Below are 17,773 nucleotides of genomic sequence, written 5' to 3' on the forward strand. Positions count from 1 at the left end.
GAGTGTCTGCCTGGGGCTTGGCTACCAGCTGGGGTTAAACCATGACAGTGGAGTACAATAAAGACTGGAAAGTCCCTTCTACCAGATATCTGCATAAAAACCTCCTTCTTTTAAATCCCGTGGAATTATTTAGATGTTACTGTAGTTTATGCCTCCAGCACTGACTAACACCTAGAACCAAGGGTAGGGGAGTCACCAGGACATTCAGGAATTATATGTTCAGAATGTAAAAGACCTGTTATTGCATATCTCTGATTCCTCATCCTCAGGGTCCTCGTAATCCTCTGGACTTTGCTTATATATTACTTATTTCCCACAATTGATTGAGTCTCATTTCATATCTCTTAGAAACACAGGAGCAAGACATGAGGGGGGACACTTGCACCTGTAGGAGCAGATACTTTTTTCAGTGGATTTAAATGTATAATCATTCTTGTGCTAACAGTCTTATGTTAACTCCCTTGTAACAGAAGTTAAGACATTTGGCATTTCAGAAAAATATTCAAAAAATATTAGCTCCACCCATCTTCCCAGAGTAGGAGTTTTGCCATGTGTACTCTCCCTGTGGAAATCCAGGGACTCTTTCAGCTGGGTACTTTTTGCAGTGTCAGGAGAGCAGACTTCTACTTTCAAAGAGGCAGAAAATCCCATGCGTGAGTGTATACAATTGCTCTGAAGTGCTGGCCAAATTGGGTATTTTTCATTCCCAGGGGAGATCCTGCCCTGGAGTTCTCCCTGCTTGTCAGTCCAAACCCACAGACTCCCTGGGGTTTGCAGGTGGCTCTTTGCACTCTTTACTTTGAGCCTTTGCCAACATGGCTTTAGGGTATGGGATAGGAAAGGGTGTCCAAGACTATTTTGTCTTTCCCTCCTCCCACTCCCCACCTGCAGGTCCTTTACAGAGAAAGGGAATAAGGATGCAGGCTTGAAGCTGAGCTCTTCTCATATGCAGCTGTAATAGGATCCTTTCCCGACAAAGGATCCCCCTCTCCCAGTGGGGGCAAAGGACCCTGCTCGCTGAGGGGACCCACTGTCCCAGATAATTAGCTAAGCAGCTGCTGTGTGTCTGAATGAAAAGGAGAGTAAGGGAGGGTTTTTCCCTGCCGGGGAGCTGGGGCGGCATTCCTTGGAGGCAGCCTGCACATTCCTCCAAAGCAGTCGGTGCTGACAGTGATGTGGGCTCGGCTTCCCAAAATTTGTACATGGCCGCTTGCTTTGCCCAAGGTCCTTTATTGTGAGAAAGCTCCTTTCCTCTGCTAAGTGCTAACCATTTATCCCTGGATAAGTGGGAGAATATGTAGCTTGAGTTCACATGTGACGTGTTCTACTAATTAATGCGTTATCCATTTATCCAGACAAAATAAGATTGAATTCAGAGAGAAAAAAATGGAAATTTGTAATATGCAAAGCAAAGTAATCTCAGCAGAAGAGCAGCAATTGTGTTAATGTAATAGTGGGCAATATGCCTGTGAATGAATGCCTTCTTCGTGCGTTTTCTAGGGGGTCTGGGAAGAAAAGGAGAGTGCCTTGTCTGGCCAACACATTTATGACTAACTTTCGTGGACAAAAGCTAAACTAAGAGCCTATTCTTGGCACAGGACCAGGTCTTTTCTTAGAGAACTGCTTTAATTTGTTTGACATAAAGTGAAAGACTGGCACACTACGCTAATTAGTTTTATATACAGTTGTTTTATAGATCTGCAGCGCTGTATGTACCCATGAGCCTACTCGAGTGAAGTCTGCCTGGCTGGTTCCTGATGCCTGTTCACAGGACTGGACCCATTTGCCTGACTTGTTGCTGTATTGCTCAAATTTTTAGTTCTACAATTGTATACATTCATTCAGATAAAATAACATGCATTTAAAATTGGAATAGTTCAGTAATAAATTTAGAAGTGTGGCATGGGCATTCACAGAAAGAATGAATGCCAAAATTTCTTACCATTATAAACACTTATTTTGTTCTTTCAAGTTTTTTTTCCCCATCAGTGCTGCCGAAAAGGTAGGCAGTTCATTTAAATTTTGAAAGCCTTTTAGTTTTATTAACATTTCATCCTAGTGAGCATTTAAAATAATATTTTACTCCTTGTTGCAGGGAGAGGAATTAAATTTTTTAGTTTCTAAAAAATTTAGAATTTTTTTAGAAAACTAAGTACTGCCTAATTTGCAGTAAGTACTTAGAAAACTAAGTACTGCCTAATTTGCAAGTGGCTACTGGAAGCCAGAGAATGTTGCTACTTCTGTCCAATGCCAGGTAAAAATGAATGGCAGGAAATGTTTCAAATGTCATTTAAGTGGATCTGCACCAGGTATCCTGCTAATGTAATCAAATGTGGAGTTAATCTCCCTTTTATGTTTTTGTAAGGAAAGGAGCTTCATCTTGAAATTATAGTTTAAAGAAAAGAGGCACGGATGGGAGACATGGAGGTCATTCAGGCAGCAGCAAGTGAAGCAGAGCAACTCCCATTTGTGCTCAGCCAGATGTTCACAAGCCTTTGCCAACAGCTCAAAGGCTGATGCTGTATAAATTACTATATCCCAGGGACTAATTCAATGGGTGTGATGGAAGAGGAAGGGAGGAGGATGGTACCCTCTCGGTCAGAGGTCAGGTGTAACACATGGGACTGAACCAAGCAATGTTCAGCCAGTTCCACTTTTTCTTTTATTACTGTGGATTGAAAACACTCTTTTTTTTTCCCTCATAGAAGGCAGAAGAAAAGTCATTACTTTATTTAAGAATATAAGGACAAATTGCTATTTTCTTTAAAAAGTCCCTTTTCCCAAGTAATCAAAAGAGGTGAAAACCAATGAAATTTGAACCTCTGACAATTATCTTTGAAAATACAGAATCCATTTGAAAGCTGCAAGTTGTCTAATAAAATATCTTTAAAGATTTCTCTTCCTTTCTGAAAAGATGTTGATTTCAAACCAATCTGCCTTCCCTCCACTGCTACATTTGTCCCAAATTTACCTATAGTAATCCCTTTTCCCTTAGCCCGAGTTATTTTTCACAATAGTAAACACAAGCAAAAAATACAGAGTAACAAACAATATTTTTATTTTAGAGCATAATGGCTTCTCTTAACCAAAGTTCTGGTGTTGCATATTGCAACAGCAACCAAAATAGCCACTTGCAGGTTGCTACTTGTCACACATGTCTGGTCTACCACAAGTTTGGTTATCTGTGATTCTCTGCCTCTAGAAACAAGTGCTGAGATAAGGAAATCCTCTGTCTTCCAAGGATATACACCTCCCTGCTATGATGTGAAGGATAATTTAATAGATGTGACTCTTGGTTCTTGCAGTAAATAAAACTCAGGCCCATACCAGTACCTGGTTTTCTATCAGTTCCAAAAGAGTTTACTCTGATTTTGAATGTTTGAGATTGGCAGAGCTGATGCTTTTTAATTTCTTCAGTATCTTACAGTCTACAGATTAAAAACAGGGTTTCCCAGGTAATGGAGTACCAACTCTGCATCCCAAACAGTTCTGCTCTAACAGTGGGAAGCCCATGGAGGGGCAGAGTGCCTTTTCTTTCATAGAATAAGGAAATAAGCAGTGCCCTCTAGTGTTAGTTAAGTCAGAGGGAGCCACAAGGAAAATTTTCTGTCATCTGTGTATATGCAATTAAAAATATTTTACAGCCACAGATGCAGCTCTTTATATCTTGAAGAAAGGTAGTAAAAGTGGCTGCAATAGTGTCACTTATCAGGACACGGCTGTCAAAGCCACCATCATTAACAGTGTCAGGTATCACAAACTCCCTGACCTACGAACTCACTGACCTGTTTCATCTTACCTTGAAGTATATGAATGTAGAATGTCTCCAGCCTGCACCTGGCCTGGGGAAGGACAGGAAGTGTGTTTTACCGAAGGACCAGAGAAGTTTCAGGGAGAGGTGTAGCAGCACATGTTCCTGCTTGAAATACAGAGGTTTGTTTTCTGGTGTAAAGCAGTCTTGATGTACACATTCAAGCTTATCAGACACCTTATAACAAAGCAGTGAACTTGGGAATCTTTTGGACTGTCCTTGGAGCACGTCAGAATTTTCTGGGTTTGGTGATAGTAGCTGGCTAGACTCCTGTTTCAAAGCTGTAGGCATAATTTGTTTCAGTTACAGACAGCTCTGCCAGGGAGGTACTATAGGAATTAGTTACCTCTTTGCTATAACATGGAAAGTTATTTCTCAGTCTGCTTCATAGGGCAACACTTTAAACTGCTTGTGTCAAACAAGCATTAAAAAGCATTTGCTATGTAGTTTCTGAATCATCTGCAGTGTGAAAACATTGTAAGCAAATGTGGCTTTTCCTCTCTTTTTTCTTTTTTTTTTTTTTAATTTTGTTTTTCTGCCATAGGAAAAGAGCTCAGAACTGATTTCTGCTTTCAGTTCCTACTGATGCATTTTTGTAGCCTCACTAGCAGTCTAGAGATTTCAAGATGAGCCTGAGGTCCCTGGGGTGCCAAAGTTACTGTTAACAAATGGGAATTCTCTAAGACCTTGAGAACATCTTAGCAAGTGTCCCCCAGCTGTAACATGAAAAAAAGCACACACAATAAAAGTACAAGCTTTTTTAAATGTCCATCCAGAGTAGTAGTAGTACCTTGGCTTATGCAGGCATTTCCTGCCCTGGGTGAGGTTCATCCTTGACTGAGGTTTTCAAAACCAAAACATCTTCTGATGTAGCATGGTCACCTCACTTTCCTCCTTGGGTTATGGCCAGTGAATGTTTCTGGTGGCTGCCAACACTGTAAGAAGTGGGTGTCAAGACTTATGCAGAGAGTGTGTTGCCTGTGTGTAAGAGTAACAGGTGAAGATGCTGTGGACTTGTATGTTTGAGCCGAGTGAAAAAGATCAGCTCTGCAGGAGGAGGTACCTGCGAGTGTACATGGTCTCTGGTAGAAGATGTCAGAAGTGAGATGACTTACCTGGACTGTCACTCCTCAGATGGATTTGCAACCCACCTCAAACATTTGTGACACGTGCCACAACTTGATACTTGTTGTCAAGCTTGATACTTGCAGTAGTTGTTGATTCTTAGCTCTATCCATAGACCCCTTTTTGAGCTGCAGTCAGTAACTTCTGTCCTCCTTGCTACAGACAAGCAGGGAGAGCATTGTTTGTGCTGACTGCCAAGGATGAGGTTATGCTCTGTGAAAACACCAAGGAGAAAAAACGTTCAACATTGTTCCTCTGAAATGTACCAAAAATCTTCATGCACCAATGAAACAACCAGTGTTATGGTATCATAACAATGGTTTGTTAGGACTTCACCCCAGGCTGGGATGATGATTTCTGTTCAAGACCAAGACCAACAGATGGCATTTGTTAGGACGTGGATATTTATGTACAAAGTTGCCAGGACTTTAAGAAGTGGTGCCGCTCTTAATTAAGATGATAACGCACTGCCTTGTTTGGAGACGTTCTGCTCATAATGATGCTGGTGAATTGTGAATAGAGGGAAATTAGTAATAACAAATGCCAGATGGAAGTAACTTTCAAAAAGAAATATTTTGTGTAATGTGGCATGTAAAGTTGACAGACCGGGTCTTAGAAGATCTTTATTATTCTTTAGGCTTTCCTGACAAAATTACTCTTTATCCTGCCAAGAAATGTGGTCCCACATGCCAGTGCATTTTTAAGTGAGAGTAATTAAAGTGTGCCTCTAAGTTTATAAGCTTGAAGTGAAATCTGTTTCTCCATTGTTTTGTCAAGAATCTATAAAAGTGCAAGAAAGGAGACAAACTTATAAAAACAATAGTTTTGCCAGTTCTGTACATTCTGCCTTTGAAATCAGAGGCAATTAGGGATGAACAAAACTACTTTCAAAGTTAAAAAAAATTAGTGTTAGTTCTGCTGACATTTTGCTTCAAATTTTTCCTTTGGTTGAAGATGACTTTTGGAATAAGAAATGCTTTTTTCCTAACATTAGACCCCGCCTTCCTTGTTTGAAGTAAAAAATGATGACTGAGTTATAAATGCATTGAATCCTCAAATGCTAGTCCCCTTTTTGCAACTTCCTGACAGAGGAAAATAAAATTTAATTTGGTTTTGTAGTGTAAAGTAGTAATTGAAAGAGAAATAGACAAGGGAAAGTAAGATATGTTGAAGTTCGATATTTAATTTTCTCATAAGATTATTATCATTCCATGGGCATTCCAGCTTTGATCTCAAGACCTGCTGGCCACTACAGGCCACCGCTCTGTCGATTGAGGAGAGGGTGCTTTCATGATGATTTGTGGATGAGGCAAGTGTGTCATCTGAGGTGACCATGAAGATTTGATTTTCCTTTGTCATTGCTCTTGGATTACAGTAGTGTAATAAAATTAAATTTAGGACTGTAGATGTGTTGAATAAAGTCTCTTTCTATCAAATATGCCAAGCATGGTAGACCAGGAAGGTTTGAAGAGCTCACCTTCTGCTCTATCCTTGCACAGTCACAAATTTGCAACAACAGACTTGAGAGGCACAGTCCAAGACTTCTTCCCAAGGCACAAACGTTGTAGCAGGGATTGTAGAAGGATAGCAGAGTTGCTTTTGTCTTTAAATTATTTCTGTGAGAATGCATTAGTAGGGGAATAAATGAAGTAATACATTTCAGTATTGGATGATGAAAAGAAGGCTTCTGGTTCATTTAGAAAAAGGTCAAGATCGGTTTTCAGGAGAATAAAACACTGTTTTGAATTATGCTAAGAACAGACTGTCCGACTATTTCTGGTATTAATGTTCATTTCTATTGGAGAAAGGATTTAACAATAGAAAGATGAGAACATGAGAAAAGAATGTCTAGAGGGAAGGCAGTCAAGGATGGGATTCAGTGGCTCTAGCTTTGATAACAAAGGCAAAGAGTGGTCTCAGACAAGTCTTTTGAGATTAATCTGGTACTTTCAGTAAACCCTAAATTTACCTAATGCAGAAAGAGCAGTATTTCTAAGCATTTTCAAAAACTCCAGAGACAATTGTTTCTCACGGATCTTGTTGAAGCTATTGTGAATTTACCTGGAAGATGCCATCTTAAGTTATAGACAACTAAATCCTGGTTTACATGCACATTTAATGAATAAGTCCTGTATCTATATTTTAAAAAACTAATTTTTTTAAGAGAAGTCTGCCTAATGGGAAGTGGGTGCTATGATTCTTTCAAAAACTGTACTACGTTCTTGTTGTGTTGTCAGTTTTGTTTATGCTGAAGTTTTTTCTGTTGTCTTATTTTGTTTTCCCAGAAAAACTTTACAATTCCAGTGGACGGGAGCTGAGACGGGCACTTTTTTCCTTGAAGCAAATATTTCAGGTGAGCAAATAATAGCTGTCTATTCTGTGATTTGAACATGAATTTAATATCTTATTTTTTTTTTTTTTTTTTTTTTTAAATTTAATTTAGAGAATAACCTACAGCTTCTGGCAAGAGACTTTTAAGACTTCATTTGTAATTTGGAATTGGCCAATTCCTTTTCAGAGTCTTTTATTTTTATGATCTGCAAACCTTCCCATGTTCCCTCAGTCTGTCAGAAGGACGAGATGTGGTGTAATGGCAGAGTGAGGAGTGTAAATCTGCCAGGAATGGAGACAAGAAAATTGAAACTCTTAGATGGGAATTTAGACTGCTCTTTAGACAGTGGCATATCTTGGTATTGGGAAGACTTGGAGGGGAACTTGAAAAGGTGAGCCAGAGAAACCATGAGTTAGGGTGATGGCCCAGTGTTGGCCTGATAATGGACAAATAGTCTGGGTTTAAGCCATATCAAAAACTTAAAAGACTTGTGGGACACATGCAACAGTTCTGATGAGGAACCAAAAATGCACTGGGAGATCTCTGAATGTGTTTGAATTTAGACTCAGTTTAGAGGAAAAGATTTACTGATAAGCCAAAAAGATGTTTCATAGAGCTGAGGAGGATATGGTAGTGACTGATCATTTTAAGGAAAGGCATGGATTTGAATGTGAGTGTTCGTTATGGAGGAAATCTGAAATCTGGAGGATTTTGGGTCCTGTGGGGAAGTAGACAATGTGATAGACAAGTGGTGTGGTGCCACTTCATTTGCTTGAATTAAAATCTTGGATTTCAGATTGGTTTCACTGGATAAGGAGAAGGACTTGGGAAAACTGCAGGATGAAAGGAAACTTGTTAGATAGAAGAGGTCAGGAGAAGCGAAAGAAAAAATCCCATCTGTGTGAATTAGAGCATGCTCTCAATGCAATTCTAAAATGGAATTAATTTGAGACATTCCATTTTCGGTAAATATAAATGAGAACAATAAGAGGAGCACTTCTTTACTAATGGATCCAAATGGAGGATGAAAACCTATAATCCTTTTTTATAGCTATAATAGATAGGTGGAAAGATTTTAAACTCTTAGTTTAACATTTTTGCTTTGTTTTAAATAGACATTTTTTCTAATAAGTATAAAAACATTTAAGAAACCTGCAAGACTGCAGAACTGCGAATTTTCTAAATGCATAATCCTTTTTATAGGTTTCAAATTTAGAATTTAGGGAATGCCAGAATTAAAATTTTCTAAACAATAGGAGTGAGTGGTGAAGGGTGGACCATTTAATGTTAAATCTTGGTGTAGTTGAAGATGTGTGCTGGGTCAGAAAAATGTCCCTGATTTTTGAAATTTTTGGACAAAGAAAAGAGTTCCAGTTCAAAACAGTCTGGTCATCTCATGAGTGCAGATTGGGAAAATCACTATTTCTTCAAGAAACAGTCCCTCATTCCCAAAGGGAGACAAGTGCTTGAGAGTCACAGGGATGCAAGCTGGGTTTCCCTGTGAGGTTGCCAAGCATGTGGCCTGTGTACTGACAGGAAATCAGGCAGGTTTCCAAGAGTCTTCTCTGGTTTCTTCTCTTTTTGTGCACCTCAGCTGTTTCTGGGAAATGTTTGTATTCCTCTACATTTATGTGTTACACAGGTAATCTGGGCACTTGCACATATTTAGCAATGAGAGGCTAAGCCTCTTTTCCCACCCATCTTTCACCTCCCATCACTAATTCCCTTCCATCATCCATGCCCTTCCATCATGAATTCTCCCAGTTTGGGTATTCGTAAATGCCCTCTTCCCTCTAGATTATTTGAATTTTAGTAGATATTTCTGAGCACAACTGCTCAGTGCTTTCAGAGAACACACCAGTAAGATCTCTCTCTTCCAGCTGATCAGTTGTTCTAATGAAAATACTGTTTAAATATTTATCCTGGTAATTTAAGGGGTTGACTCTGTTGGAGAGTAACAAGAGAGAAGGGAAAAGGGATGCACAAACCCATATCTGTGTATGAATTGAGTTTTAAGTGAAACCTGTCAGGCTGTTTCAGGACATGATTTTCCTTGGAGAATTTAACTTTCTTGTTTTCCAATGAAAGTGGTAGAGAAAGGAATTTGGGAATTATCAGTTATCACATAAAGAAGTTCTTTCTGCTGGAACTGTGGCTAATTGTTGAGCAAATGTACCCATAAAAAATCTTAAAATACAGGTTAAAATACATATACTCTTAAAATACAGGTTCTCTTAGGGGGAATGTGAAAAGTGTTCTTTGGGCTGGATAGTATTCATTGAATATGCACAAGTATTTGAGGTAGTACACTTTCAATTGGAAAACAAGCCCCTGCCAACCTGGGTTTACCTGCCAGCTTTGCTGTCCTTAACAACAGCATTGCTAAGGAAGGGCATCCTTTGAGTGTGATTTTAGTTTATCTTGTAATGAACCATGAGAGAGAATATAAAGTAATTTTGTACCAGTTTTAGAAAAAAAAGCTGTTCCAGTTCTTTACTGAAGAAAAATACAAGTAAATATAATAAGGTTATATTATAAATGGAACATTTTTGTCCAAAATGTGGGGTTTTTTTGGTTTTTTTGGCTTTTTTTGTTGTTTTGTTGTTTTTTGGGGTTTTTTTGTGTGACATGAAAGTATGTCAGCATTAGAAATTTATCATTATGGTAATAGTTTTTTTAAAGTGTGTTGTTCAACATAAATATATTTTTTAATTTTGTATGCCCTTAAAAGAAAGTATTTTAAATTCCTTGAGAGTGTAACATTTTAGAAATAAGATGTTGACTTAAAAAGAGTGTTTTCATAATAACAAGGTTTCCAAGTGTTATGGAGACTTCATCATGTCTTTAAGTGCCAGGATAGTTCATAACACCATTTTTTTATCATTTCATCATTGCTGACTTAATTTGGCACAGTTCTATGTCAGGATCATTTTTAATTTAAAGACCTTCAAGTAGCATGCAGTGTCTCATTTGCATAAATTGGGAGTAAGCCCAAGTTTTACATTGAATTTGAATTCCAAATAGTCAGAGCTCTTGATTTTTCACGTGAGGCCTCAGCAAAGTTTAGCAATTTTTGGCAAGAGCAATGTCTTTGTTTCAAAATTTAGATGAAAGATTCATTTGGCAAGTCCACACTTGGAATTTCTCTTTGATTTCTTCTGGTGGGCTGGTTTTGGCAAAGTGATGAAGGTTACGTGGAGCGTTTTTCTTTGACAGTGCTGCCACTCTGTTCCAGTCATTCATTCTGAAAGGATGGGAGAGCCACAGTCATCATCTTTTTCTGGATTGTACTGCAGTTTTCCTCCTCTATTTACCAGTATGCTTTTTGACAAACAAACTTACAGAGTAGGATAGGATTGACAACCAGTACAGTTTCTCTCCTTTTGAATGGATTTTCTGACAGACTTCTGAACTTGTATTTATCAAAACGTCACGACTTTTGTGCAAAGTCTAAAACTTCCAAAGACATTGAGTGGAATCCAGCCAAACATGGCACTTAGGAAATCAGGATCAAAAAATGTTATTCATTTCATAAGAAAGTTAAAAATACATCTGCTTCAAGCATTTAATTCAATATCACTCTTAAAAGCAAAAACAATGGGCAAAACCACAAAAATGAATATAAATAGTGCTGTGAGGTTTAAGTGATACTAAAAAGTTTATGTAACATGGCCTGTGATACAACAGGATGCAATATAAAGCTGGGATACTTTAAAACCTATAAGCAAGTGTACCTTGGAGTTACAAAGCATAGTTTCAAGTCATGCTGATTGCATCATTTCAAAATAGGAAATAACTGAATAAGAATATGATGCTGTAAGAAAAATAAGAAAGCTGTAAAGCACATTTCAAGTCTGTGGAAATGGATAACCTTGTGGAAATCTGCTTATTAAAATTTTGGAAACTACTTTTAATCAATATCAATAAATGCATTAGCTTTTCTGATAAGCAGACCTCAAGTGTATATATTAAATTCTTCAGGAAAAGAAAAGATAGATCTTTTTTAGGATTGTTTTGCCTGCAAGTGTCATTTGACAGAGGCAGGAGATCTCCCATCAGTTTTCTTAAGGAGCCTAGATTCCTGTTTTGTGTTGTGATCAGACTATCAAGGCACACAGTTACAAAATTCTCTTATAGAATTTTCATCTCTTGTTGAGAAATTCATTAATCATTGAACAATTGAGCTTTGTGTTAAAAAATATCACAAAGAACAGCTATGTGGGGGCCCTGGAAACATTAACTAGAAGGTGTTTGGAAGACACAATCTTATCAGTGAGTGAAATCAAATGTCACACACTTCAGCTGCTAAGGAGTCATCAATCATCCTTAGGAGTGCAGAAGGAGTATTCTGTGTTTGCCTCATTGATCTCAAGGAAGGAGGCTGCTCCTTCCCCTCCTGCAAGCATGACTGATGACTCCTTAGGGTTGGAAGCTCTGTGACACTTGATTTAGGGGCTGCTGTCATCACTTGTGAGGAGGCTGCCTGCCACCTCTCCCCTTTAAGAGCCTCTTGGAAGGGTTCTTGTTTAAGTCATGAAAAAGAGAAACCTTCATTTCCTTCACAAATCAAATTCACCAGAGTTCTATTTAGCAGTTTACAGATCTGTTTAATCCTATTTTACAAAGGAGATGTCTCATTACTGTTTAGAGATTATAAATAAAATAGATATGACACATTAAATGTCAAAATGAGTTTTTCAGTTTCATTAGCAAGTAGAGTGCCTTCTTCATGTCTAGACAATGTTACAGGCCAAGATCTAAAAGGGTACTTTTTAATGAGAGTAAAAACTGTGAACTGTTTACACCATAAAGATATCCTAAAACTTGGGAACCCACCAGTGTTCCTTCTCTAATCACTGTGAATGTTTGAATTGTAACAGGAGATGTTGTTTAGTATGATGCCCCTGTCTACTTTAGCTTCCTCAGGTATATAATACAACGCCTGGATGTTGCTTGATCTGTTGCTTATCTGCCATGAGGAATATACCTGGTAGGGTCTGCTCTAGGTGACTTTTCTAGGAATTTTTAATTCTGCTATTAACTGGGAGATCAAACACACAGTGTGTTGATATATCTGCTGTCTACAAAAGGTAAAAAAAAAGAAATTCTGTCCCCATCAAATCAGTGGTGTAAAATGTCTTTAGTTTCACTGTTATTTATCTGGTGGTTGAGTGTATATAGGGAGATAGATTGTGATAAACAGAGATAGGTACAGCAGGGCTTTTTTTTTTGTTCATTTCCCACCAAATGCCATTATAGGGGGGAGGCAACCAAAGATTTTCTGCCAAATAATTGAATAGCTTAATGTGAGACTGAGGTGTGACTTTTTTTTGCTTGCTTGCTTCTTGCACTCACAGGGGAAAGAAAAAGTTATGTGGGGAAAAAAGATCTTCTGATTATCTGGGCCTTATTAACTGAATAAAATGAAATATTGAAAGCAGAAAGGTGCTTACAAATTGTTCAACATGTTAAATAGCAGCACAGTTTCTTTTCTGTGTTCTTTCATTCAGCCTGTTTTAAGAATTATAGCTATAATTCTTAAACTATATTCTATAGTTCAGTTCCCTCTCAGTTTATTGTTCTGTACAACCCAAAAAGGCAGCCCAACATTTGCAGTAGTAGAACCTCATGGTAACTCTGGACTTTTCTCAGGTGAGCATGGCATTTATCACAGGTACAAAGTTAAATTCAACGGGAGCACTAGAAGTAAACATTATATCATCACAGTAAGATGGCTTTCCTACCCTCATCTGTTGCAGAAATCAGGCAGGTTATGTAAAAATAGTGAAGTTAAAGTCACAGAAGAGGAAATGTTCAGAGTAAATGGGAAATAAGACTTTTTTTTGAAGAAGATAATGGTGAAGATGAGGCAGGATCACAATAATTCAATCTTGGGTATTGAAGAAAGCAAACTTGAAGAACATAAGTGACATGGGAGCTACTTTGTTGTGCAGGCTAAAGACCCTTTCCTCTCTAAATTTTGTCTTTAATTAACATAAGACAACAGTAAATTTTTGGGGTTTTCAGTTACATCCACTGAAGGAATCTTTGTTTTTGTCTTAGTTGTGCACATCTCTATTTCCTTCCCTCCATGTTAGGTACCAATATATGTGTTTTACTGACTTGTTATCTATCAGAAAAATGTAGACATAAAAGACTTTAGGCTGGTTTTTCTCCTTGGTCTAACCTAAATTCCACCTTTTTCAGTTTGTACCCATTACTCCTTGTCCTATCACTACAGTTCCTGATGAAGAATCCCTTTCTGACTTCCCTGTAGGCTCTCTTCAGATACTGGGAGGTTGCTATGAGGTCTCCATGGAACCTTCTCTTCTCCAGGCTGACCAACCCCAACTCTCTTGATCTGGTTTTGTAGGAACAGTGCTCCAGTCCTCTAATCCACTTCATGGCCCTCCTCTGGACTTGCTCCAACAGTTCCATGTTCTTCTTATGCTGGGGACACCAGAACTGTGCACAGCAGTCCAGGTGGGGTCTCACCAGAGCAGAGCAGAGGGGTGGAATCCCCTCCCACATCCTGCTGGCCATGCTGCTTTAGATGCAGCCCAGGATACTTCTGGCTTTCTGGACTGCCAGTGCACATGGCTGGCTCATGTTGAGTTTTTAATCAATCCAAGCATCCCCTACATTTTTCCTCTAAGTTTTCTCCACAGGGCTGCTATCAATCGCTTCTCTGCTCCACCTGTAAATGTGTCTGCAATTGCCATTACCCGGGTCACTTTGTTGAGCTCCATAAGGTTTGCATTGGCCTACCTCTCAATCCTGTCAGGGTCCCTCTGGATGGCATCCCTTCCTTCCAACAATAGAACTGGGGATAAATTTTCATTGTTATCATCACCAGAAGCCATTGCATGCTGGCTAAGTATATTGCCTCACTGAAAGTAGGGGTGGATGGTAATATCCATCCATGCTGCTGTAAAATGTTGCTCCATGTAAATAGATGAAAGAATAGGAAAAAAGGGAACAGTCTAAAAATACTGATGTCTTTGTGTCATGTTATGGCCATGCTTCTACACAGATGTACATGAAATGAGTTGGGAAGGTGTAAAGGCTGATGAACAGAAGAAAATGAGGAGTGGAGCCACAGCATGGAGGAGTTTAGGGAAAAGTTTGGAAGGAAGAAGAATGGAAGCTTGGCAAAGTTGGTGAGGTCTGTAAAGTGGGTGAAGTGCATTTGCAATCAACAAGTAGAGCAAGGGGAAGGAGCTTCCATTGAGATACAAACCAGCTGCTTGGTCCTTGCCTACCTTTTACCACTTAGATGTTTCTACCTCATTCATTTCTAGCAGATGAGCAGTTTTGGGACATCCCAGTCCAGGGCAATCTTGTTCTCAAGAAGCTGTTCTTCTAGGTGTTCTGGTGGGAATTTGACAGAAAAAAGACAGCAAGTGAACCTGCCAAGCACCTATCTGGGGGTAGTTTCTGGGTTACCAAGTATCACAGAGTGGAAATACATGTCTGAGAGAAATGGACTTTTTGTCACAGCAGAGGACTCTCAGATCTGTGTTTGGTTCATCTTCTAGGAGTAATGTCCTAACACAAAATAGAGCTGAGGTTTCATATTTAGTACAAGACTTGCCTACTTAACCACTGGTTCATCTAGTCCATACATAGAATTGTTTTGTAGCTTCATAAATAATTGAGGTTGAAATGGGAACACAATCTTGAGAGACCTGTAGGACTTCAGTTTATGTATGGATGTGTGTAGCTATTGTATGGATGTGTGTGTATATGTGCGTGTGTGTTTGTTTTTGGAACGATTTCTTTCTAGATTTGTTTGCAATAGATGATTTGGCTTTTAAAATGGACTGAAATAAACAGTGACAATTGAATTAGATAATATCAGGCACTTCTGGATTGGCAATCTAGTATTTTTATTATATCAATAATTTTGGAGTCCAAAGGACAGAACTATAGTTTGAAGTGTGGGAAAGCAACTATAAATTATATCTTGGCAATCTGTGCTCCTTCAATCACTTCCTGACTATGTTTACTCAGTTTCAAGCCAGAGTGAGTTTTTCTAATGGCAAACATTGCAAGCCAATCTTGATCTGCAAAATGCAACCTGTCGTTTAGCCAATAAAAAAGCTGGACCATGGAAACACTTTGGGATTTCTGTTTCTAATAGAGCACGAAATAACTTTTATTACTACACCATTTTAGTCTTGTCAGTGGGAGTAATTATCTTGCTGGTAACGTCAGCAGATGTGATGCAAACTGAAGGCAGGTAGCAATAGTTAAAAGCATTATTGTGGAGGCTTAGTTGTGATATATTTCTAATGTAGTCACTGAGGTTGCAGAGGTAGGCACCCGAAAGGGTGGCTCAGAGGAATTGTGTGTTAGTTTTCCATTGCTGCTGGGATGGGGAATCGAATGAGCCTTTGAAATTATACAGGGAGCCTGTGGATATGAAGGCTTTCAGGTCATGGAAGTGTGTTCTGATCTGTGCTGCCACATGGCCACTGCTGCCCAGGACAGTCAAATTAGGAGCAAAGTATGGGGATGGTTTGGGGATTTTTTTTTTTTAATATGTGAATGTCTTCCTGATCCAGAGGAATGCTTAGGAAAAAAAATCTGTTTCTATTCTCCTTGTACTGTTAAGTATAGGAAGGGCAGAACAAGTACCTACTCATTGTTGATGCTGTTGCTAATAGAAACCTGGATTTTATCATTCTGCCTTTATGCACTCAGTAACAGAGAAAGATTTTGAAGTATATTGGGCAATATTCCTTTATTTTACTTTCTTGTGGTGGAGTGCCAGATACATTGTCATTTGAGATTTATGCCAGCGAAAGCCTACAGTCGTGCATGGTTTGCTCTTTGACCTGCCTCCTCCTTCCTCCCTTTCCTCACCAGTCAGCTGCTGTCCCTCTGCCGCTAATTTACATCCCCAAATGAATGAAGCTTAATCCCTAAACCTTAATCCTCCTAAAACCAGCTGAACTTTGTGATCCTATCTTGACTTTGCAGGAGATTAAAAATAAAAAAGAGAGGGGGAGGTGGGGGCTGCTTGAAAAAAAGTGCTTTAACTTCTAAAGAGTGCAGCCATCTTTTATGTTTTTCAGAGGGCTAAAATGCACTGACATTTTATGGATCGATGTAGTTTTCCTTGTTATTTTATTTTTTTCATGTTGAGCTTAATCATTTAGAGTTTCTGTTTCAGTTCTGTTTCCTTGCTGTGCAGTGTGAACTCTTGGCAGGGGAAACTGAGGAAGAGAGCTTTCCAAGGAGACCTTGTTCTGACATAATAATGTGGACTAGAGACAGTGCATTCTGCCACGATACTGTTTCATAAATGAACATAGCAATGAATCAAAATTTCACAAGCTCTCCCTCTTGAAAAGTAGGGATGTTTACTTCAGGAGCCAGGCCAGGTAGTATCTGAATGAGCCGTGCCCTTTCTGCTTCTAGGATTCTGTATTGATATGCTGCCAGCATCTTGTTCCAAAAAATTTCAGGCAGCAGAGGAGGTTGCTCTTCCTCTTTAAGTCGATATATATTTCTTCTCCTATGCATGGTGCCCAGTGAATTGGCAATATTCATCGTACCTTTTGCCTAGGTGAATTATCACAGTGTCGGAATGTGAATGCAGTGTATCTTTGTGAAGCTACAAGATTTGGTCTACAGACAAAACCAGAGCTGACCTGATAATCAGAGTTTAAATCTCTCTTAATAGGGATGTTGCAGAGTGACAGAGCAGAGAGGGAAGCTCTTCCTCTAGCAGACAGTGAAATGCATCAGCCACTGGAGCTGGTTTGAATGCAACCCCCTCTTGTAAACCCACAGACAAGGCTTAGAGAGGAGATTCTCTTGTCTGTGACTGGTACTCTGCCTGCCTGTGCTGCTCTCACTTTTAGGCTGAATTGCAGCAACTTCTGCATTTTGGAAGGTTTGGTCAGTACAGAATGTGATTGCTGGCTCTCTTAATAATGCGTCATGTGGAGAGCACTGGCTGGCTGGGGAACCTGGAAACCATGGGAAACTCATGGTTTTCCTTATTTAAAGAAATGAACATTATAAAATTTTCGGTCTTTAATTCTGTAACAAAAACAGGAGAGAATTGTACAAGATAGAATTAAATATGGGAATGCTTAAGCACACAGAAACAATGGGTTAGCTTATTAAAGGGAGGGGGAAGCTCAAAACATAAAAATTAGATTCTTCTTGGTGAAAATCTTATAGACAAGCAACTTATTTTGTTTTATGATTCCTTGGAAAGACAGTATTCTGCACAGCTGTTAGCCACGTAAGAAAGAAATACATATGTGCATATCCAAGTGTGAATATTCCTTACTAATCCAGTTTCCCCAAATACTTGGAATGAAGCTTTCAACAGTGCTTGTTAGATTAAAAAAAAAATCCCCTCGAGAAACTATGTTCCAAAACCTCAATTCTTATTAGGAAATGAAGCAACTTTCTTGTGGCATAAAAATAATGATGCTTTGGGTAAAAGCTTTCAACCATATGGCCCACAGAAATAACAGGCTTCA

At 38.9% G+C, this 17,773-nt stretch overlaps 1 protein-coding gene across 6 annotated transcripts in view; it reads left to right on the top strand.

Annotated features, from left to right (window-relative positions):
* Nucleotides 1-17,773, top strand: part of FHOD3 (formin homology 2 domain containing 3) — a 375,803-nt gene that overhangs the window by 163,813 nt on the left and 194,217 nt on the right. For all 6 annotated transcript variants that reach the window (XM_071454950.1, XM_071454935.1, XM_071454930.1 and 3 more), the window contains exon 4: nt 7,222-7,289. In XM_071454950.1, coding sequence (XP_071311051.1) covers nt 7,222-7,289 — 68 coding nt within the window. The remainder of the gene's footprint in view (nt 1-7,221; nt 7,290-17,773) is intronic.

The sequence above is a fragment of the Agelaius tricolor genome, unplaced genomic scaffold (assembly GCF_023055355.1).
Source record: "Agelaius tricolor isolate 1412-34295 unplaced genomic scaffold, bAgeTri1.0.p SCAF_2, whole genome shotgun sequence".
Taxonomy (NCBI): domain Eukaryota; kingdom Metazoa; phylum Chordata; class Aves; order Passeriformes; family Icteridae; genus Agelaius; species Agelaius tricolor.